Source organism: Cornus florida, unplaced genomic scaffold (assembly GCF_030987335.1).
Source record: "Cornus florida cultivar Cherokee Brave unplaced genomic scaffold, ASM3098733v1 CherokeeBrave_3.0.0_Hap2_Chr08, whole genome shotgun sequence".
NCBI lineage: Eukaryota > Viridiplantae > Streptophyta > Magnoliopsida > Cornales > Cornaceae > Cornus > Cornus florida.
This window is the reverse complement of record NW_026775578.1, coordinates 43,044,738-43,070,026: the sequence shown is the minus strand read 5'-3', so window position 1 is coordinate 43,070,026 and position 25,289 is coordinate 43,044,738. Positions and strand designations below refer to the sequence as shown.

General features: G+C 34.7%; 2 protein-coding genes across 3 annotated transcripts; both read left to right on the top strand.

Annotated features, from left to right (window-relative positions):
• Positions 1-1,175: 1,175 nt before the first annotated feature.
• Positions 1,176-9,437, top strand: LOC132271503 (autophagy-related protein 13a-like). 2 transcript variants are annotated; one of them, XM_059772891.1, is made up of 4 exons: positions 1,176-1,319; positions 1,651-3,199; positions 3,308-3,489; positions 8,752-9,437. In XM_059772891.1, exons 2-4 carry the CDS (start codon positions 1,835-1,837, stop codon positions 9,062-9,064), a joined length of 1,860 nt encoding a protein of 619 aa, XP_059628874.1. In that variant the 5' UTR covers positions 1,176-1,319; positions 1,651-1,834; the 3' UTR covers positions 9,065-9,437. The 2 variants fall into 2 exon arrangements, with proteins under 2 accessions (XP_059628874.1, XP_059628875.1); XM_059772892.1 differs by having other exon boundaries at positions 1,239-1,319; positions 1,710-3,199.
• Positions 9,438-11,760: 2,323 nt separating this feature from the next.
• Positions 11,761-18,373, top strand: LOC132271501 (uncharacterized). The gene is made up of 7 exons (XM_059772890.1): positions 11,761-12,157; positions 12,312-12,408; positions 12,979-13,892; positions 14,016-14,127; positions 16,008-16,103; positions 16,178-16,292; positions 17,538-18,373. Exons 1-6 carry the CDS (start codon positions 12,099-12,101, stop codon positions 16,259-16,261), a joined length of 1,362 nt encoding a protein of 453 aa, XP_059628873.1. The 5' UTR covers positions 11,761-12,098; the 3' UTR covers positions 16,262-16,292; positions 17,538-18,373.
• The last annotated feature ends 6,916 nt before the right edge of the window (positions 18,374-25,289 follow it).

Here is a 25,289-nt window from a genome sequence, read left to right as displayed (position 1 = left end):
TTCCCTCTCTCAGTTTTTCTCCCTGTTCTTGCTTCTCTAACAGATACGTGAATAGGGTTTTTTAAAATCCTAAGGTAGACATATTGCATATATATATGGGCTTATACAAAAAAAAAAAAAAAAAAAAAAAAAAAAAAAAAAAAAAAAAAAAAACCACCTAATTCTAATTATACAAGGAGAAGGAAAAGAAAAATATAATATAAAATAAATATATACATAAGTCTGTTATCCTACAACGTGTTATCATTTATATATATCAAACCTTAAAACTATATAATACATATATACTGAATATTACTGCTAATTTAACCATTAATAATAATTAATAATTAAACTAACATTATATACATATATATCCATACATATATGTATAACTATCCATGGATAATAGTTGTACCCATTTAATTTCCTATCCAAGTAATCCATGAGACCTAAATGGTTGGTCCATTACTACTATCCAAGCCCAATTCTTTTAAAATAAAAATAAAAATAAACAGAATAAACATTTAATTTAAACAATTAATTACACACATCATCTAATCACATTATTTAATTAACCAAATTATTCAAATAAAACAACAAATAACAATTAGATAATTAAATCAATTTCACAGGTAACCAATTAGTCAAATAATTACAAACTCAAATAAAAATGCAATTAAACAATTAATTAAATATCGAGACTATTATTTTATTCCTACCTATTTTTCTTTACCTATTTTTGTTGCTTCTTATCAAATGAAACATCCCATTATCTCTGTGTTTCAAATACCAAAGATATTAGAGTGGAGTTGGTCAAATTAAGGATAAATTATACTGACCTTCTTTAGAATTGAACAAATTACACTTGAGTAGGTTGTTTTTATTTTTTTACACTTGCGGTCCAAAGGCACCTTAACATTTTTTTTCCTTATGCATGTTGGACCAGATTTTATAAAATGATAATTTTATCATTTACCAAATTTTCACATCCAATATAACTTTTTGGCCGATAACTTGATTCAGGAATGTCAAATTTGCAAAAGAATAAAGTAATATACCTAAACGGTTTAAGTGTAATTTACTCTTCAATTAAATTTTCATATTTGATGCCAAAACAAGGAAAATAAAAATATACTCTAAAAACAAACATGGCGCCCGAAATCAAACAAAATCAAAGAGTCTAAAGTGATTAATTTCGAAAAAAAAATAAAACTAAAGTGATTAATTAATTTACATTAAAGAGTCTATAAGTGCAGAGACACTGCTCTACGCAATCATTGTCGGGTTTCTTTCTAATCTCTCTTTCTCTCCGGTGCTGAAGAAATCTCTTATCCTGAGTAAGTTTTACCTTCCTTTTCACTCTTCAATCAATTCATCGATTTCATAAGATAGTTATTGTTAAATTTATAGTGATTAAATAAATCTATTTATATTAACATGTTTAGTTCAATTACTCACATGTTCGTCGATTCGTTATCATCATTGTGCTCTCGAATTCGATCAGATTGACCTGTTGTTTCTTTGTTCTTGTACTGTATCTTTGATTTTTGAATCTTTCTGAGTTCTGATGATAAAAATATACCTAAGTTTATGTCTATTTATTGTTTATTATTTCGAGAATTTCGAAATCCACCTATCAATCCATCAGGCATATATTTTTTCATACAGATAAAGCAATGAGTTAGAGAGATTTGGTTTGGTTGATGATGGGTTTTGTGTATTTACAGCCACGGATAGAGTTGGAACTGCATTATCTAGATTTACGGAATTTAAGTTGTTTAGAGTGGTAAATGGGAGTCCATTATAAGATGGAGGACTAGGAATTTGTGTAATGGTGTGTTTGTAGAGAAACATGGATTTTCAGAGTAATTCTCAGCCTGAATATGGACGGTTTGAACAAATAGTTTCGCAGTTTCTTCTGAAAAGCTTGCATATTGTATTGGACTCTAGGGTTCCTTCGATTCGGCCCCATCGCAGTGGTGATGCGTCGTCTGGTGCTGTTCAAGCGAAAAGGAGTGACAAGTGGTTCGGTTTAGTACTAGGAGACCGTCCTGCTTCTTTAGATAATTTGAATTTCTGGCACAGAAATTTAATGGAGCCGATGATAATTGACATAATACTTGTCCAAGAAGGGCCGAATCTCTCATCCGTGCACAATTCATGTAGTAATTTAGGAATGGGGAAAAGTGTTGAGACGGTTATAGAGAGGTGGACTGTTCAATATGAGTATATCAGGACAATGCATACTCAATTTGGGGAATCTTCTGCTTCTTACAAGAAAACTTATAAGAAATTGATCATACTTTTACGTTCTCTTTATTCAATGATGAGGCTCCTTCCTGCACACCGGGCCTTTCGGAAGCTTACTTCGTCAAGCCAGGCTTATGATTTTGATATCAACTACAAGGTTTCTTCATTTAGTGCTCCTTTTTCGAGGGCAGAGGAGGGACTGATGAAGCCACGCCCTGTCCTCTCTGTAGATGCTCCCCAAGGTCGTCTCTCCATATCTGTGACATATCGTGAAAGTCTGTCTGATTTCAACCTTGAGACTTCTGCCTTGTTCCCAGCACAGATTATTACAGATTATGTTGGTAGCCCTGCCACTGACCCTCTCAGGGCTTTCCGCTCCACTGGAAAGAGTGTCCAAGCTACATCCTTTCAATTGAGAGAGACAAGACCACCTTCTTCAGCACCATTTCAGCGCCCGCACAGCTGGACAAGTGGCCTGAACTGGGGAAGTCCTTTAGCACAGAATCAACCTCTTTATGGATCTCCACCTGCCCGTCGAACATCTACTGTATCATATGATTTTACACCTTCACCTACTGATACATACAGTCAAAAATCGTATAGACTTCCAACTCATCATAACGCAACCAGTTTTGATGAATACCAGCTTTCACCCCCATTTTCATCGTCTCCTTCCCCATCTCCCCCAACATACCTTTCTAGAGGTAATCCTATGCAAACTCGTCCGCATTCAGAGACTGCCCCTTTAAGTATCCCACATCCAATGATGGGCAGAAGTCCTAGATACCTTTCTCCCAATTTTTCTGATCCAAATAGACATTCTCTTCCACCTTTATCCCCAAAAAGTACAAGGCCTGATCCTTCATCACAGGACTCCCCATCTGGAAGCAGGTTGTTTAAGATATCAGAATCACTAAGAGCTGGGGAGCTGAATTCTGGAATCGCAAATCACTATTATAGTCAGAAGGTAGTCCTTGATTTCTTCAACTTATTGGTTTTCTCAAACACTGACTTTTTAGTTTAAATCTGTATCTTATGTGCCTACTGCTGAGGTCTATTGATATTTGTTTGATAGATGTTAAAAGATAGCAAAGATGATTCTGGACGATTCTCAGGATTGCTATCTTCAAGTGGTTCACCACGTATTGGATTCTCAAGAAGCTCTAGTAGATTATCTTTTCAAGATGACTTGGATGATTGTGACTTCTCTTGTCCATTTATTGTTGATGATGTTGATACATCAGATTCCCCTTTCAGGTACTTTCATTTACCTCAATGTCTTGATGTCCTGATGCGGATATGGATTTTGTTGTTATAGTCCAGTTAGTCAAACTATTTACATTTCCTTTACAGTGATTTTCAATGCAAATGCGTAATCTTACCTAGTCAAATATACTTGTTAGCCTGATGATTGTTACAGTTACTAGCTTGATGATTGTAGGATTGTAGTTTCATTGATATGAAAGAGTTGTTATGGGAAAGAAGTTTGACTGCCTTTTATTTGACTTGACTCAAATGGTTTGGGTTGCTGACAAGAGATATAGTGCCAGTTTGGTTCAATTCTGCAGAACATCAAGAAATTTTCAGACTGTTTTCAAGTAAAAATTTCTAGAAAACTGTCAGCCTAATGAGAATAGATATTTCCACAAATTTATACCAAATAGGTCCATAGTCCACTATTATTTTCATGCTAGTTATGCAAACAAAATTATATGACCAACATGCCTGTGGCCTAGCGGTTCAATACTCCTACTTCCCAAAGGGAGGTCAAGGGTTTGAACCTCAGTGGTCTGCCTATTTTTCATCCTAGTTATACAAGTAGTTTCAATTTCACTCTTATTTTCATGCTAATTGTGCAAACAAAATATTATGGATTCGCCTTGAGGGATATCTTTCACTATCTGTGACTCAATTTGGAAGGCCATATCTTTATTTTTACATAACTTAAGGGTTCTTCACATTTTGTTTACAACTTCGATCTATTATGTTAGGATTTTCAAAATGATAAAGTAAATGGTTTTAAAAGGAATCTATGTTTTATGTGTGCAACCTAATAACAATTCTGGGAGAAGAAAAGAAAGTTCGATAATGAGATAAGGAAGAACTATAATGTGGAAAAAAGAGAAATTCTATATTTTTATGAAAACTTGATACAGGCAAGCTCAAAGCTATGGGGATTGTTCGTTGGTGTAATAGCAACACGAAAGACACATGCTGTGTGTTAATTTTCAAATTCATTTATGCTATGTTCGGTAGGAAGGAAGGAAGAGGAGTGGATGAAAAATAGGAAGGAAAGAACAAATTTCCTTCGTTTGGTGGAGAGGAGATAATGAGAGAAAGGATAATAGGAGGGATGAGTCATCCTTTCTCCTTTACAAATTTTCATCCCACCAAATATGGGCGGAAGAGAGGAGGGAAGACAAGTGGTGCTATTATGGAAGTTCTGAATTACAATACTATCCTAAATTATACAATTTTTAAATTACAATACTATCCTCTATAAATTACAATAATATAGATAATGATGGGTGTAATGGCAAAAACAATTTAAAACTCTTAACTTTCTTTCTCTTCTAACAAACACAATAAATTGTGAATTTATTCTCTTCTCTTCCGTCAAACCGAACAAAAAGAGGGAAGTGCATAATCTCTTCTCTAGGAATGTCTCATCAATCCCTTCTTCTCTCCCTTCCATCAAAATTTTTCTTTCCTACCAAACGAAGCATTAGGTTTAGAAGTAAGATTGGTGTAGGTTGTATTATAGTTTGAGTAAGATTTTTTATTTTTTATTTTTTTTTTATTATAAAGATTTTTGTTTCTTTTTTCAAAATTTTGTGATGGAAATAGTACAAATTTTAAAAAAGTGCTTGGACCTTGTTTTATAAGTTATATTAGGTGTTTTATACCTATATTGGCCGTACCACATATGGGTATTAGGTTAGGTGCCTTTTGGTACATTAGGTTGCAAAGAAAGCCTATCCTAAGGATGTAAGAGGGGTGACGATTTTTAGTTAATTAAAATTGATGAAGAGCTTTGGTCCTCTGTCCATCTCCCACTCTCTCTTTTTATGCTATCTACCTAACCTTTTGTGCATCTTTCTCAAATGGAATTGTAATAATAATTATTTAAATAACTAAGATACCACAAAAGAGTCATTTTCTTCAGGAAGTTTCAGACCATATTTCAAACTATCAAAAATAAATAAATAAAAAGTTTCAGCCCATATTTGAGTCTTTAGCATTAAAATGTCAGAAGAATTTTCGAAACAGTACTTGCCAGTATTGAAGAGACCTTTCTTTCTTAAGAGCTAACAACTACCCAAAACTGAAATTTGGGATAGCTCTTGGTATCGAGCTACTACAAATAATTTGAAAAACTAATACAATTTCTTTAAATATATTTCTTTAAATATTTGGAAATTTCTAAAGACAAACTCCTAACATACCTATGGTTGCCAACATATGGGTCACCAGAAAAACTCCAGTCATACTTGTAATCACTTTTGTTGATAACATGTGATCATGGTGAAATGGCTAGATTGGTCAGCATTATTTGACAAAGGCAGTTTAATCAAAATCCGAACTATTCATCCTTGTCTTACATGATAAAGATTCCATATGTGTCTTTTCACGGTTTAACTTTCTTATATCTTTTGGTAGCAACATTTTTTATGATGTTCCAAGCAACTGTACTTGAAGCACCAGAAAGTTTTTTTTTTCCCTGGTAAATGATCACTAGAAAGATTTGTGGCTTCACTATTTAGAAGTTTTGACCTTAGTTGCAAATTCTAAACACAAAAATTGTCTCTTTCTTGACTTGCTTTGGATGTTGTTGTCCATGAATGATTATAGGAGATCTGTAATATTTACAGTCCACTCTCTCTCTCTCTCTCTCTCTCTCTCCCCCTCCAGTAGTCTCACTCTCCAAGTTTCAAGAAATTCATGAATTCTGTGAACTCCTAATTTACAATACATAACTATATTTTTATTTATTTGTTTGTGGGTCATATGACTGGATTATAAGATGTGGTAACTTGTTAATTATGCAGGGATATTATCAGTTTATGAAGAATTTAGATGTGATTAAGTCATTTAACATGGCATCTGCTTCCTTTTTGTTAACATGCATGACATATATCAATTTTAAAGCAATTCTTGATTTTTCCATTGCTTTAGCTTTTTAATTAGCTATTTTGATAGTAAATTTTTTGTGCATCATTGCACATTACCCGAGGAAGATGATATGGCGAAGTGTTGAGTCAACGGAAGCACCCTAAGATCCAATCACAAACAATAAGCAATCACACAAAAGTACAAGATATACATAGTTCGACACAACTCAAATACACAGATGAGGAGATATTCCAGTATAATTTTGTAGAAATATTACCACGATAGAGAATATCCAACACCAGATTGTGTGCTTGAATTTCTGCTCCTGGATATGTGCGTTTAGTACCCAAGCCCTTCACGTTGTACCTCTCTACAATGCTTCTTTATCACCATCGGCATTCTTCCACTCTACTAATCTTTAACCACATGTCTACTATTGTTTGGTAGAGGACCCATGACTCTCACACGTTCATCTCCTCTATGAGTCAATGCTGTTACATTCTCTCATTCCACACGAGTCTCAACCAACGGCCTCGTTACCTATTTTTGGAATTCTAAACCTAAGTTCCTATGTTCAACAAGGATTACAATTCTTTTTTAGCTAAGACTTATCTAACGAGAACTTTCCTAAATCCTGATCAAGAGTTGCTGTTAATTAGACAGCTGATTAGTAACTAGAATAGGAATTTGAGGCACAATTTCCTTACAAAGCATATTGAAGTGGACAAACATTTTCTGAAGGAGAAATTGAATGGTATATATATTGTTTCACCTGAACTGGAGACTGACTGACACTGTCACTGACAAGTATATTGACAAAAGTGTCTTATATGAACTGTTGTCCCTCCAGGATTAAGCTCAGTGTCCTTGACCTCAACTTGAGGAATAGTTTTTGATTAGTATTTTACGTTATTATGAGGAGTATTATTTAAACTTTTCATTTCACATTCACAGTAACACAGAAAAAACCCTAAGCTCTCTTTTCTTCCTTCTCTCTTTCTTCTTCTTCTTTTCTTGTTTATTCTTCGGATGAAGGATGTCTCAAGCCGCAATATCAACTTCATGCTTTGGTTTTTTATTAAAATTAAACTAGCAATTAATAGCATCCATTTGCAACCCTTCCCCAAACCGTCCTTGGAACAATCATGCCATTGTTTTCCTTCAGCTTTGCTCTCATCATATCCACATTGGTCTTACTTGGTTAACATGTTCTACATTTAGTTCTAACGGTCCAAGTTCCACTAAGTGGGAGGAAATATATACATGTAGGATTGAAGCTTAAGATTGACTTATTTACCTTTTCATCAATTGTATAGGACTCTATATAGGATCTTGATGGCCAAAATCCTAATCTCTGTGTCTGGTTGTTTGATTATATGTTGCTTAATTTGTATATATGTTTTGTCATTGTATATTTTTGTTGACTGTGCTGACTGAGTTTTTTTTTTTTCCCTCTTTTATTGCTTGATAAATTATGTTCATTTTGAATCTCTCTAAAGTGTGTGAATGGCTGAAGGCGCACTCCCAAAATTATAAGAACTGGCATCTGGAAAAAATAAATCCTGAACAAATTTCTGCCTCTGAAACTATAGGAAGGGGGAAAAAACTTTATGAGTTAGCAATATCTCTGTTAACCATCATGCATCAGTTTGTTAGCTATGAATGTTTTTAATTTTCTAATACTTCTTATGTGCATAAATAATTTCCACGTCAAGTGAGATTTTGGTGGGAAGGAGAAGTGGCACTAGGCAATGCTACGACTTTGGTACAGTACTTGTGTCAGTTGCGGGTTATGTTTTTGTTTTGTGTGTTCGAATAATTATGGCTTCTGGATATTATTGTCATATCAGTTTCACTTTGTTCCGTTGTTTCATGGCTAGTGACAACATGGAAGAATATGACAAGTTTGTTGGATGCATTCACTTCCCAGGTGCTGGCAATAATTGAGGAAGAGTAGCAAGCTTGCAAGTCATAATTGACACAGCTAGAATTTTTTGTTTGAAAATTTAAGTTGATTTTTTCAAATTCTTTTTGCCGGGTACATTTTACTTTGATGATGTTCAAATCTTAATCTCAATGCATGTGTTTTCGTTTGACATACAATAAAGGATAGTTAACCTTTTGATTTGTGGCTAAATGAGGTCAAAAGCTTATTTGAACTTGAAGATGCGTTTAGACTATTTTTGTTGAAATAGAAGCTCTCTTCCTCTCTCTCCCCCCTACCGGTTTTAGCAAATCTGCTGTAAATTGATCAGGTTCAATGGGTTGAGCCTGTCTTAGTATCGATCCTTTTCTTTTTTCCTTTTTTTAATATAGTAAAACACACACACACGCACACATATTCCTATATTTAATGCTTTGGTAATTTCAGTACTTACAGTGCAAATTTTCTTTCCTGTGGTACAGTCAGAATCTTGATGAGAAAAAGGCTTCAGAATTTACTTCACAACCATTCACAGCAGTTCGAAAATCACAAGATGCTGCTGTTGGTGCGCTGGTTCACATGCTAAGGACAGCACCTCCTCTGCGTCAAGATTCAAGTTATTACTCGCCTCATGCCTCAAAGATTGAACCTGAGGGAGAAGTTGGTGCAACTTCTAGCTTCTTTTTACCTCGTAAGACATCTGATGCACTCGAGGAGCTCAGGCGTTTCAGAGAGATGAAGGACCTGCTACTCTCCAAGAGCCGAACTTGGGTAGACGGCAAAGAAGCAGCTTAGTTCTGCTCTGCTTTTGTGGAGTAATCTTTGTGTGCGAACAATGAGATCCGAAGAAGATAAGATGGGTCGCTGCTGATCGGTTCTAGATACCGGAGCACCACAACCACAACATTCGTGTAACATGTTCTGAATACACCTGTTCTAAGAGAGGACTAACAAGTCGTGTACATGTAATGGCTGAAATTCTCATGTTATATGCTGAAAGAAGTTTATAGCTTCTGAGTCTTCTTCTTTGTGCTTTTTGACACTGGGAGATTTCTGTATATATATATAATACGATTATATAATCGAGGCAAATAAAGTGTATATGAATATATGAAACAACTGGTACAAATGGATGTTTCTTTACATGTATGATACATGAAATTACCGATGATTGAAGTCTCAGATGGCCTTGTTTTAATAGATCTCGTGCGCAAAGTATCAAAACAGTCTTTTATGTTCGGAGACATTCACTCCTAATGCAGGACTAATCACCATGTTGTACAGCTATGAAGGTCCACGTTTATTTTAATGACATGAATGTGAAATTTCAAAAGTGAAAGCGTAAATCATAAATGGTAGGAGTAATGGTAGGCCTCCCTAGAAGTTTTTCACGCACTCTTTTTCTCCTCTTCGTAGGAGTCCTCCTTCCCATAGGAGTTCCTCGGCTCATTAGAGTGATCTCTCTCTCCTTTTTTTCTGATTTGTTGGCCGAAAGGGTAAAAGGGAGTTGTGGGGCGTAAAGTCGAGGATTTCGCGCACTAGACGGATTGTGACCCCATCCTTGCTGCTCTTCCCTTTTGATTCAGATATTATGCATATATCTTTTGTTTTCCTGTCCATTGTACTGTGTTTCCTGGTGTTTGTTGTTTTTAGGGTTCTATGCTTGCCTTGCTTTTACTCTTCCCATGGGTGGGAAGGCTTCTGTTTGGTGGCTGGGTTTTTCTGTCATTGCAATACTCGACGATGTTTTTTTGGGGTGGTTGTTGAATATGTTGTGGTTGCAAAGTCACCGAGGCCGTATTTGCCTTTGCTGTCTTGGTATCGGTGGCGTTTATTGGCTACTCATTCACGTCTTTTTGGCCACATTTGGCCGCTGCAGTTATTCAATCTTGCAAGTGCGATATTTATGTTTTATCAGATCTGGAGTTTAAAGGCCTATGATGGAGTTCATAATGATGGAGCTTACGGGGATGATAGTACGTTTGCAATCTATCAGTCCACTCCGTTCTGTCGATATACGTTGTTACGTCGTCCTCATTTGTTGCCTCTTGCTGTGTGGTGCCAGTTATGGGTCCACTTGTCAAAGTTTGTAATGATGGTCATTATGGTGCGTGGGAAGTAAGCCACTCCAACAAGTTCTAGTGGGTTCGGCCCATTAGTTGTGGTTAGTCCTGATGATGTTCATTAATCGCCTTGTAATCCTCAAATGATGTAATCTTATTTTGTTTGCCAGGTAAATAATAATAATTTGGCTTCATATTTTAAATTTTATGATAGAGCTAAAAGCCAAATATACAAATTCAAGTATAAAAGTAGTTTACCTTGCGCAAACTAATTCAAAACATAGGTCTATTATTATATTTTCAAGAATAACATCAGTTAAAAGATAAGAAAAAGAAAGGAATGATTTTATTGATTAATATCTTCTTATTTGAATAGTTAGAAAGGAAAAGAGGAAAATGATAGTGCATCATTTCACTTTATTTGAGGAAAAACATGGTTTAAATGTTTGACAAATCCTTGGTTCTCTCTTCTTTGGGATAGTAAATGAATGGAAGGTTAATCAAGCCTAAAATAATTGTTCAGGTTCGGCTCGATCATTTGTGAGGTTCAGTTTAGTTTAGTTTTGTTTGTTTAATAACAAAAGTCGTTCAAACTCGATTTGAACTTGTGTTCAAAACTATTTTGACTCATTTATGAACTTATTATACAAATCTACATAAGTAAGTCTGTATTATGTTTATGAACATATACAAATTTATAATTATGAACGTATTTGTAAGTCAATATGGATCCGATTATATATGAGCTTACATGAGCTCATATTCACGGATTTAGACATGGTTTAGATGAGCGATCAAATATTGTTCAAAATTGACTCTTTATTTAACAAGCCTAAAATTCGAGCTCAAATATTTGCCTGAATTGTTCTGTTTATTTGCAACCTGTAGTATCCTCCTTCCCCTCTTCATTCCGCCTGAATTTGAGCCTAAATCTTCGTCGCCTTCCAAATCGCCTTCTCTATGGTTTCAGAGGAGAGAGAAAAGATCGGGCCAAATGTTGCAAACGCGTTTTAAAGTTACTTCATCCGCTACAGTGTTAGACCCAACTTACTTCAACCACTACAGTGCTTTTTATTGGGCTACAGTTTAGAAACAACAACAAACACCATTTCGGTGTTTCACTTTTGGGCCCAAATTGAGTACTGTTTAAAATAATGTTTTTGTACTGTTTAAAACAAAACAAGGGTTACCAAACATGTTTTTGGGCCTGAAATGGAGGCCTGCAACAAAAACACTAAAGTAAAACACCTAACAAACAGGTCCTTATATTTACTTCCCAATAATGTGCAGTAATGCATTTGGAAAAGTGTACCATCATTTAAAGCACAAGGTGCAAGTACTCTATTGCGTACATGGGTATTTTGGTTATTTAATGGGAAGTTTTAGACAAATTGAATTTTCTCCCTTTCATCGCCTATTGTTTAATTTGCTTATCTGTGGGTAATGTTTTTAATCTCCTATTTTTGCTTTGCCCTTACCACTGATATTGCTGTTAGAATTGTGTATATATGTACGTGTATATATAATATTATAAATATATACTTAATTACATATGATGAGTGTGATCGCTAGCAATTGATATACAGATGATAGAGACAGCTTCACTTTTGAATATTGAAATCATAATAAAAGCGGTACGTGTATATATAATATTATATATATATACTTAATTACATATGATGATTGTGATCGCTAGCAATTGATATACAGATGATAGAGAGAGCTTCACTTTCGAATATTGAAATTTCATAATAAAAGCGGGAATTATGGACCTGTCGATTTGCCCCTTTTGTCATCTTACAGTTCCGTTCCTCGAACTAGAAAGGTATATTCTATTAATTTGCCCTTTTTCATCTATACACACACACACACACACACACACCTGTATGCAATATGTGTGTGTGTGTTTTGTTCAGCTATATATATGTATGCTGTTGAAATTTAATTTTCTAATAGAGATTTGTGAATTAATGGTGCAGGCATGCGAACAATCACTTCGATGATGAGGAACTCGAGAGGGACATGGAATTGGCGCAGGCAATTGCATTTGCCCCATCAAGTCCACCTCTAACTGTGGTACTCTCCGTGTGTGTAGGTGTAAATGTGTGTGTATTTTGCTGTGTATAGTATGTTATGTGTGTGTTTATCGGAAAAAGGTTAAGAGAAAATTGAAATTTCTTGAATAATAATTATTGCACCGAAATGGGTTAAAAGCCTCCTATGCAGGTTCACATTCTTTGCCAGGCGGAAAATGCTTGTCTACTTCTTTGATATTCATATTCAAGTACTTTTAATGCTAATTGTGTACATGGGAGCTAGAATTAGACATGGTTTGGATTAAGATATAAACAAATTATATAGTAAACTTTGGGAGATTTCAAAGAGATTTGGAAAAATTATACACACACCAGAGTACTGAATTCCTCAATAGAATCATCATTGGGACGTCACTCACATGCGAAGCTTGGAGCATATTATACAAGTATTTTTTTTTTTTCATAAACACTATAAAAGTTTCTATGTGTCACCGAATAATTGCACCATCATTTGTGTATTTTCTTGTACTTGTCTATTAGGTTTCCCATACCTTGTCAAAATATGCAGCTTAATATACTAACGTTAGCTTATTGATGGTTATATTGGCAGAATAATCAGTTGAATGAGGACATGCAATGTGAAACCAGTACTCAAAAGAACCGTAAAAGTGATATGTTAAGGAATGATGGCAAGACCAATATTGATGGAGAAACTCGCATTCATGAAAAGATTTGTTGCTTAAATAGTTTACAGATTAGGGCAGCCTTCTACAAAGTTGATGATGGTTTGATAGCCTTGTTGAGGAGGTGTTTGGAATTAGATTCTGAAAACTCAACTAGTATATTATCAGGCAATGTTGATCATTTTCAGAGCATTGAAGAGGACATTGGTTGGGGCTGTGGATGGCGTAACATCCAGATGCTTTCCTCACACTTGCTTATGCAACGAAAAGATGTGAGGGAGGTACTGTTTGGTGGTTCGGAATTCGTTCCTGACATTCCATCACTCCAGAGATGGCTTGAAATTGCTTGGGAAAAGGATTTTGATATACTTGGCTCGAATCATTTTGGCCACAAGATTTATGGCAAAACAAAGTGGATTGGAACTACTGAATGTGCCACACTTTTTCGTTCTTTTGGGCTTCGTGCCAGGATAGTGGATTTTGGTGTTAAGGAAACTAAAACAATATCCTCTACTCCCAGTTTAGGCAATGGAGGCAAGAGGAAGGCAGTGCAGGTATATGGACCAATGGACAGATTTCTGAATAGAGGGGATCACCATATTCCCCAAAAGGGTTCCAGTGGGCATGAAAACTCCAGATATTCTAGTTTCCAACTTGGGAATGATCCGGGTACTTCAGTCAGCAGAAGTAATGATAACCTGGAAAATAGTGACAATACTAACAATTGTTTTACAAAGTCGGCCAAGGGTCAGCAGGTTCTCATTGATTGGGTGTGGAATTACTTCTCTGACAGTAAGATCACTAAATCAGGCAATCCTCGTGTTATTGTCAGTGAGAAAATGTTAGTGACTGTTGAATTGAACTTCAATGTTCTGACTGATTAGTTTGTTTGGGACTGTGTAAATCTACATTTGGAAGAATACATCCTTTATTGTATAATAATTTGTGAGAGTTCCAATAACAGGCCCTTGTACTTCCAGCATGATGGGCATTCAAGGACAGTTGTTGGGATTCAAGCCAAACGTCAGCGGAAAGGGATGCAGCAATACAATCTGTTAATCTTAGATCCTTCTCATGTAAGTATGCATATGAGTTGCATTTGATTATAGAATATCACCAACGGCAGTACATATGAAAATTATGCTGGCTCTAACACTGATTGTGTGTTTAAAATTAATAGTTTTGATGGTTTGCCTTTATTGTATGCATCTAATCATTTCAGTTTAACCATTTACTTCATCCATCTGTGGGTGTGTTTAATATTGTCCAGATACATTTTAGCTTGGTAGCTGCAGTTAACCTGTAATATAGGACCATGTAACAAAGTAATGTACGGTGTACCACACAATCTAGTGTTCTTCATACTTCTCTATTTAAGTAGTTGGATCCTCATTTTGCTTGGTGTAATGGTACAGGTTTAAATTTCTAAGAGTGAGATGCGGTTTCGAGTTTAATAAAAAATCACTTCATACAAAGATAATGCCAAAGGTTAAAACATTTGGTCCATATTCAATCATCCCCTCCCCTAATTCGATGTAGCCAGGACCTACTCTAGGTAATGGCCACTCCTTTAGATATATGGCTTAGAATTCCAAAACTCATGGACATGTGGAACTTTCTGGATTGTCTAGTGTGGTACCTATCCCCAATGCTCTTCATACTGCCACAAGTGACAACTTTCACCACCAATGCTGGTGGTGGAGGACGTGAGGTCAGTGTACATCATTGGTCAATTGGATGATTCTATGTACTCTAGGTCTATTATGTGGTTGCCTATTCTGATGTATCAGACCCCAGGTAACTGTCCATTTTTTTAGTCCTTCCTGAATATGGCAGATGTTAGTCCCTCACAAGGTTTTACATAGATCAAGTTCTGTGACTTCAGGTCATTGACTAAAGTAATGGTATCACCATTGCTGTGCATCCGACGGTTACACCAGTATCATACTAGCTGCTGTGCAGTTGCTCTCCTAATTGAGTTACACTGTTCACTATACAATTGAATACTCACGCGATGTCATATCTCCATGGGATTTGGTCATGCAGCTCTATGGCTGTGCAGTTCTTCCTCTCCTAAAAAGATCCCCTTAAAGTGTCCATGATGTTTGACCATGCACTCTGCTGTCATCCAACCTGTGCTCTCTACAAACATACCTTGCATCCTTTTGCACAAAGTCCAGTCCACCCAGGACCTCCACCATCTTAGACGTAGTTTTTCCCTTGCTTACCCACAAGAATCCATATATATTATGTCATGAATTTCCCTCATCTTACCATCTTCTCTTCATATATTTTACATTGGGTTATATCTCTAGTAAGTTGATTTAGTATTGTTTTCTCATCGTTTTCTCCCATCAAAACTATCACTTGCTGACAGATTTATTGATCGACACTTGGGTTAATGATTGTAAAAAAAATTGGGAAGGTTTACTCAAAGTTTAGGTCTCTTGACTCTCTCTCAAATTTTTCCCTTGCAGCACCACGCGAAGGCATGATATACAGTTATACTCTAGGTAATGCACTTATTAATTATCCCTGAGTCCCACTGTAGCAAAAAGTGGAGGAGTTTTAAGAACTTGATAACTGACACCTATGAATTTGGAAAGAATTATGGCTATAAATTTGTGGTATTGGTGCCGATCTGATATAAGAATCACGTAATTTGTTATAAGTGGTCAAATGAAAACAAACTCCTCAAGTGTACTGAGAACTATATGCAGTTTTCCTAGTCAGAATTGATTAAAATTTTGAAATGTCTCAGATATTCGATTGCGTTAGCTTCCTAAAAGATTGTCAAGTTAATTTTGTTTACACTTATTGCAGTAGTTATCTATTTTTTTTAAAGATATATGGTTCTGTTGGTTGTCCAAAATACTTTAACTCGATATAATTGTTCTAGCACATATACTGTATCAAAAATGCCACATTTCTCAGCAATCTTCTGGGTTACCTACAGAGAACAGCAACTCTGGAAAAATCTCTCAAAGGAAGTGTTGGATGGCAAAAGTTAATAAAAAGAGGTGTTCACACACTGAAGAAGCCGCAGTACCAGGTTATATCACATTAGAAACATTCATCTTTTGTCCAATTGTTATTTGATAGGTTGATATTTTAAATGTGTTTCAGATATGCTATATTGAACCTGGAATTGCCTGTGGGGAGGAGATGGAACAGCTCAAGACCTTAGACAGCGTGTTTCTCGAATTTTAGATGATATTTTGAACAACTGCATTTTCCCAAGGTACTTCGGTTTTTTATGCTCTGTATATCTGGAATCGAATTTGGTAAAATATGCCTCAATCATTTGATAGCTCCTCATCCTTTTTAATTCTTATATTATGAAAATTGACACATAATTATTGCTTCAGCACCGACAATATAACAAGAAGAAATAAAACAAAAGCGTTGTATGCATCAAATTGAAGCCAACTTGAGTAACAGATGAACTGCTATTAGTGTGTGTGTGTGTGTTTGCGTGCATGCATGCGTGTCTGCTCGTGTAAATTTTATTCAAGCACCAGAGTTGTTGGGAATTTTGGATGCATTTACTGAGATGCTGCTTTTCAGGGTTGAGTGCCGACAAATTGACACGAATTTACATTTATCCATTGTGTATCAGAGTTTGTAATGGTGGATAGCAACCACTGCCATTAAGTTTTGTGATTCCAAAGTACTCACTGCAGCTCTTATTGATTCTGCATCATGGCCTCTTGGTGCTTCACATAAGGCATTGTTGATGGCCTCTTTAGTAGAGTCCAAGGTTATAAACAACAGATGCGGTTGCAGTGTGATGGACATGGGGTGTTCCGAGCAGTACATAACAGTATCAAAAACCGCACAGATGAAAATTTTTCAACCTTGCAACACCATGGCCTAATCAATCCAATACGGAATTTTTAACTTCAAAATCTAATAATATAAGGTTTTAATGATTTTTAAGGGGTTTTGATGAATATTGAAAGATGATTTATCTTGAGTAACGACCTATATATTGTATGCTAAAGTCGTCAGAGTCCGATATACCAGACTCATTTTTTAGTTAACAACCACGCTAAAAGTGTTGACATTGAACAATAACAGACATGCGGTCAGCAATTATGATTTTGACCAAGGAGGTGTTTGTCACTGATGATCCTTGAAGTCAGTCAATATAGACTTGCCAGGTGTCTAACACAAAGTAAATTCATTACACATTACTCTCAAGGTATAAATCACATGGACTTTGCTGTAAATTTCCGTAATTCTGACATGAGTGTTTCAAAGATTTTTTGATGGAAGAGTATGCAAGAATCAAAATGAATAAATACCTGGATACAGAACTTGTTTAATTTTTGTCATGGCCTCCTCTCCTATCACTCAAATAAGTGATGTTGCATGGTGTGGCTGAATAACGAAAGCAATCTTACTGTAGAGAAGAGTATTGAATACAATTCAACTTGCTTCTTTAAATCATTCTTGTAAAATGCTATTCCTTTTGTTGATGAAGAATCCTATATCAAGCTTTAAGATACTGGAAAGAGCTGCTGCAAAAGAGTGAATGGCAGTCCTACAAGCTCGGACTTTTTCTGGCCAAATGAGATTTTAATGGGTGTTCTTCCTCTCTGTTCCTCTAAATCGACTCAGATGCAGGTCCAAATGGTGTTCTCATTGCGGACTTCTATGCACTTTTAAGAAGAGATTAGGAGAGCAGGATTATTCACACCCGTGGAGAGGATAACCGTGGTGATCTGATGGGTGATGGCCTTGCTGAGTTGAGTCATAGCCTTTCTGTTACACTCTATGTTCAGCTCTCCACCAGCCCAAATTATCGACCTGCTTGACGGAAACTTGAACCCTCTTCCCCAGCGCTCTTCCTGCAGTTACTTTTTTTCCGACCCATGCAGCACAGAATACAAACAAGCTTCTTCTGAACTCCCTTTCTATGGTTTAGGAGAACAGTCTCCAGTTTTTTAGTTTATATCATGTTAAAGGCTGGTAATTGTCCTTAAAGATACCAGTGGGCCATTAGCCCAGGTGGTATAACCTTTTCTCCCTCAAAGGGGAGGTGAGGGGTTTGAGCCCCATATGGGCTCTTGTGGGTGTGTGTGAGTATTTTTATATCCAGATGTATTTGAAGCATTGAGGCTACAGCATAGATTATTGCGTAGGTGTCTGTGCCAAAAAGTTACATTTGATGAGATGTTGGATATGTAGTTGAAACAAATAAATGACACTGAATTTCTACAGGAAATCTGCTAGAATACTAAAACTAGCTTTCGTTTTCTAAAACGTGAAACTAGTTCCACTTTCCACTCTTTTGGTAAATGACAAGAAGTAATTTGATATCCCCTGGCAAAGAATTGGTTTTATCAGTTTATAATTTGTGCCCAAGATAACTTCGCACCTTATTATGAAATATGTGCGCTTTCTTTTTCTGCATAAAGAGTATGCATCAGTATCAAAGAAAATTTGGCCTAATATTGTCTGGTTTACATGATCAGTACCTTCCAATTCATGTATGTTTACAGTTGTTCTTCAGGACTCGCATATTTTTCTTGCTGAATCATTTAAGTGACTACTTCTGTTGTTTATATATCGTTTTATCAACTGTTAATTTACTGGAAGTCCTTCAATTCATATACATTTTGGTCACTGATACTCTCTTGTGTTACTCCAGTGAATGTTTTGGATTTTTGGGGTTGTCCAGTGTGATTGACGTGCATTTGATCTTGGCAATGGTAAGAGTAAATTTCCATGTCAACTCTTACTAGTCAGCACATTATTAAATATCACATTGAAAGGCGAGTGTTACTGCATTTTTGCTCCATAAATGGAAGTATTTGGAAACCTTTCGGGGATAAATATACACACACAATTATACAGTATAATTATTTTGCTCATATAATCGTGTTCCGATTGTTGGGTGTAATGTAAGAATACCTTGTGAAATGAGAGCTTTTGGCAAAGTAATTTGTCACACCTTCCTTTATTATGGAAACTTTTGTCAAGATCAAATTGTGTCAATATATTAGGATGGATATAAATATCTGTTACCCGGACTCAGGTAAGTGTATCAGGTGCGTGTGTGCCTAAGTGTTGTACCCCTTTGAATACTAAATCTTAGGATATGGGAATATGTATCCAAAAGTTGGGTACGGGTACATAGACATGTCCCACACGTTTTGATACTATAATGTTTTATTACAATGTAATGTTCAATTTTGTTGTTTTACAAGAATATACTCGATTATGATTCAAATTAAATGGCTTGAGGGAAAACAAAAGTGTTTCCATCTATCTGATAGATAGGAAACCATTTCTACCATTAAATTACAAATCTTCTATCCATACCCATGTCGTGCATGTTGACACTGGTACATGAAGGGAAAAGGAGTGTCGTAGACAAAAAAAAACTAGAAGAACAAGATGGAAGACCTTGAACTTGAAGTATTGAACCTAGTTGTTAATATGAACTCTATCTCAGTTATTGGCTTAGTGTCAACTATTATGTATGGCTTATGCTTTCTTGAGAATGATAGCAGAGATTTAAACTCACAGCAGCTGTAACAGGTTCTCTTCAGTGAATCGATCCACTTGCTATTGGAAAGGCTTATTTGAATGATAGCAGAGATTTAAACTTATAGCAGTTGCAGCAGGTTCTCTTATGTGAATCAATCCAGGCTTACATTATCCGAGTGTCTGAGAATGAGTTTGATGATGTATTCTGTGAGGATAAGTAAGCATAAAAGTTGTCTCGTCAGATGGTGTAGACATGCTGGTGCTATTTGCTTTGTTGATACTGTTACTTGAGGTTCCTGCTGCGTTGTGCTGTTTGTCAGGTTAAAATGCTATTGTGCTTCTGTTGAAGTTACTTGTAGAATTTGGCCTGTTATTGTTGACAGTAGGATGTGGAACCACTGCTTCTTACTTCCCAAACAAATCCTCTAGTTATGCAACAAATTCCTTTACAAACCTAGCTTCCCAAACAAATCCTCTAGTTATGCAACAAATTCCTTTACAAACCTAGGGTGTCTCTGTCATGGACTCATGGAAAAAAATATTGGGTGCACTAGTCATGTCATGTCATGTCATTAGTATTGCCCGGCCAATGAAAATTCACATCTTGGAATCATTGGTCCCGACCAATCAACACTTGACAAGTCAGCAAAAAGTTGAATAAAGCTTACACCATTTTGATACATTTACTAAAGTGTCAAGTGTTGATTATTACTTCCGAGACCATGTAATAATTTCACTGCTTTAAACTACTCTTACAAAGTGATTTGTTAGATTTTTAATGATGAGGTGTACCAATGATGTGGTACCACATTTCGTATTAATAGATGAAATATCCATAAAATTTTGAAACCGAAATCGATATGGTTCGATTCTTCAATCCCACCAATTTTTTGTGCAGCCCTAACAGAGTCGAATTGTATCTTATAAATTGATGGTCGTATGACATTAATTTTATCAAAACCATAAGAACATTGTTTATAAGATAGTCAAGCAAAGCTTTTGTGAACTTGACTGAACTTTCTTGCTACCGAAATTGTTATATTTGATTTTGTTTCAAGGAGAGTAGGAGGATTAGCAAAGACAGTTGCAATTTTAGTGACTAAAATGTGGATGTCATAGTACATTCCACACCATATAAGAGTTGCTTCGGACGCAACTGTTGCATCTTTTCCTGGACAACAAGACAACTCAAATCTGCACCTAAACTAGTTTTGTTTCTTTAAGCAATTGTATCAACAACAACCATTCAAGGCTACTGATTCTTAACATGAGGGGTTGCTGCACTTGGGTATTGCAAAATTAAACAAAAATAATAATAAGAATGCAAAAAAATAGATCGAACACATACAAGAATACACAGATTTAACGTGATTCACCTAAAGATAATTAAAGTCACGTTTACGGGTTACAGTAATTTCACTATATTTTTTAAAGAGAATTAGAGTCACGTTTATGGGTTGCAAAAATTTTACTATATTTTTAAATAATGGTACACATTATAGAGAGATCAAAATAAATAAGAATAATATAACAAGTACAAAAAAATACCAAAGTACCCTCTAATGAATTCGGATCTAGCGAACCCCCACTCTCACCTCATCTCGGAGCAAATTTTTTTGAATTAATATCTATTAATTCAAGGTGCTATGCAGATTTGTGACCACACAATTCTTGAAGGCAACAACACAATAAAAGAAATAAAAAATAATAATAATAATAAAAAGGGGGAAGCCAAAACTAACTAAAGGGTTACGAAATCATTACCCACTGAGTTTCCCATAATCGATGTGTATGGAGGAACATACTGAAAGCCAATATATAACTTTTTACTGATTTAATCATTTAAATGGAATCTTCACAGCAAATGAGCGACTACCAAAGCATGGTAAAATTTTGAAGGGTAATTTTGCACGAAGGAAACAACCATAATGCCGATAACAATGATAATAGTACATTTATTTCTCAAGCATTTATTTCTCAAGTTGTATTGTATCTCAAATGAGAAAATGTAAAAAAGGATTCAAAACAAGACCCTAAAGAGTGAAGCACTCAAGATCCGATGAATATAGGGTTTTTAATGATTTCTAAGATGTTTTGATGAAAATTGAAAGGTGATCTATCTTGAGTAATAACCTATATATTGTATGCTAAAATTGTCAGCAGGAAAAACTTATTTATTTGTAGTTCTATACTCAATTTATGACTCCAAATGCTCTTAAATAGGAATTAATTAAATATAAATGACCAAATAAAACACATTAAAACAACAACATAGCATATATGATATATCAACAATGCCTTAGACAGTACCTTCCAATTCATAAATGTATACAGTTGTTCTTCAATAATCGCATATTTTTCTTGCTGAATCATTTAAGTAACTACTTGTGTTGTTTATATATCGTTTTATCAACTGTTAATTTACTGAAAGCCCATCAATTCGTATACATTTTGATCACTAATACTCTCATGTTACCAGTGAATGTTTTGGCTTCGGGGGATTGCCTTGTCTGATTGAATATCATGATGAAAGGTGTATGTTTCTGCATTTTGGCTACTAGTTATCTTGTTTTCACTACATAAATAGAAGTGCTTGGAAAACTTTCGAATATATTAAAAAAATAAAATTATATAGTAGAATTATTTTGTCCAGATAATCATGTCCCGATTGTTGGGTGTAGTGAAGTCCTTGTGAAATAAGAGCTTTTTGTCAAAGTACTTCGTCACGCTTAAACTTCTATATATATATTAAGATGGATCTAAATATATGTTACCCGAATTTAGATAAGGGTAAGAGGTGCATGTGTGTCCGAGTGCCGTTCCTCTACAATCCTAAATCTTAGGATACGGGAATATATATCCAAAAGTATATTTTATTACAATATAATGTTCAATTTTGTTGAAATAAGAAAATGCTTAATTATTATTCAAATTAATTGAGATGCGGCCAAACAAGAGTGTTTCCATCTATATGATAGACACCATCTCTATTATTAAATTACAAATCTTGGATCCATGAGCGAAAAAGGAGTGGTAGAAAACAAATAAATAAATAAAAATAAAATTAGAAGAACAACATGGAGAACTTCACGTATTGAAACTATATGTTACTATGAACTCTATCTCATAGCTAATGCTACTGATATTTATTATAACTAATAATTTTAACCATGTCTAACAATTTCCACATCTTCCAAGTCAACTATTATCTATGGCTTCTTATTCAATTGCAACAGATTTCATCCGCGATGGTCAAATATGTCCCTCTGAAAATATGATATTTGAGTATGATTTTTGTTGCTATATTTTTATGTAATATGATGATTTTTTCTTGTTTGGAATAATTTCATTGTAGTGAAAATTTTATTTGAATGAACAAGCAAGAAGCTGTGAGTTTATGGGAAATTTTGATTCATTTGTGCAATCCATAAATGGGGTATTTATAGCGGACTCCATTTCTTTAGAATTACAATTTCTAGATATTTCTATCTAGATATTTCCCATGTTATTTGTCTTTAAAATATATATCTAGATATTTGTCAAGTTTCCCATCTTTTAGAAATTTCTAGATATTTGTACACAAATATTTCACATGTTATTTGTCTTTAAAATATCTGTCTAGATTTTTGTCAAGTTTCCTATCTTTTAGAAATTTCTAGAATAGTGCATCAATTCTTAACATAGATTTCTTTTTAATTTAGCATACCACCAAGGAAAATCTGTAAGACCAAATGATACTCCTTTTAACAATGTTACTCCCCTGGTTTACTAATCTTCTCAAGTTCTAAAAATATGAAACCTTATTATGATATGTTTGGTGTGTAGGAATAAAATGGAATGGAATGCTCATTTCAATCATTTAGTTGTTTGGTGTGCAAGAATGGAATGGAACGACCATTCCAATGGAATGAAAATCCATTCCACTAGTAAACTTATGGAATGACCATTCCATTCCATAGTAAGATAAAATATTTTTGTAATATTCCTAATAAGCCCTTAATCACATTCTAATAAGGCAAAAATATTTCGCATTCACCAAAAATATTTCGCATTCTATTTTTCATGTTTATCGGCTTCTTTATTAGACGTGATAAAGGTCTTTCATCTTCCCTCTTTTCTGAATATACCCAGAGTTGCCATTGACAAAAAAAGTTGCAGGACTTTTAACCAAATTAAAGTATTAATTTCTTGTTGGATGATTGGAGAACCTTGCTTAATTAGAATTTTATCAAAACTAGTATTTTCAAGAAATCTACAATAAAAAAAAAAAATAAAAAATAAAAAAAAAATTACACAAGTATTTAGAAATATTACCAGGTTTTTTTGTTGGGTTGATGATTTATTTATTTCCTTAACTTTATTTGAGTTGATCTTATGGCACACGATTTTTTATATATTATTAAGATTGATATGTCATTATATATATATATATATATATATATATATATATATATATATATTATTTTTTAGCCTTTACATCAATTTCTTAGATTAAATATTCAATCATGGTGAGTTGGTTTAATTATAATTTTTTTATTTTTCTTTCCTCCAATGAAAAGGGCATTTTTGAGAAAAGACATTCCCTTCTAGATTTAATGATACTCAACTAAACAATAAAATGGTAATAATTATTTCATTCCATAACTATTCATTCTGTCACACAAAACATTAGGATGGTAATACTCATTCCATTCCATTCTCATTCGCATTCCATTTCAAATTTCATTCCATTCCATTCCATTCATGCACACCAAACGTAACATAAAGGAATTATTAAGATCGTGTCCATTTTATTTTTTATGATTATATAATTTTTAATAAAATTTCAAATCAATTTTCAAGTAGAGGGGTTTTTTCAAAGATGTTTGGAAAAAATTTCGTTGCAGTGAAAATTGTGAGTATTATTTTGTTGGGTTGTTGATGGTAAATTCTTAAGTTTGGGACAAAATTTTGAGAGAAAAATTAATTAATAATAGTATTGGTTTGTCCATGTATTGCTTTTTTATTTTATTTATTGGCTTGGTGGTTTGTTTGAATAGTTATATTATACTAAAGCAAAATATCATCTCATTTTGAAGACAGTTGCATTTTTAGTAACCAATGTGGACTTTATAGTACATTCCACACCATATAAAAGCACTGTTGTATATTTTCCTGACAAGGAGATGTTGCGAAAACTAACAAAAATAGATCAAACATACAAAAACTAACAGAAAATAGATCAAACGTACGAATTCGACGGGTTCACCCAAAAATTAGAGTCATGTCAACGGCTTGCAAAAATTTCACTACGTAAAAAAAATAATAATAATAAATAAATAAATACTACCTAAAAAAGAAAAAAGATACACAGAATAAGTGCAGAATATATCAAAATACCCCTAATAAGTAAAGAATATACCAAAATATCCCAAATTGGACTTACGTGTACAGGCTCCACACTACCTACCACAAGACAACTCAAATATGTACCGAAACTAATTTTGCTTCTTTAAGCAAGTGATCAACAACCATTGAAGGGTTTGGAGTTAACCTCCCCATTAGGAATAGGATACAACCATTCTCAAAGACAGAGTTATAGCCTGAGTCACCTCATCTCCAACAACTGACCAAGCTATTTTGAAGGAGGCAGGAAAGCCATCAGCCCTGGAGCCTTCAAAATGAGATGATACTAAAGCATGGTGAAATTTTAAAGGGTAATTTTTTGAATGGAGGAAACAACCACAATGCCAATAACAAT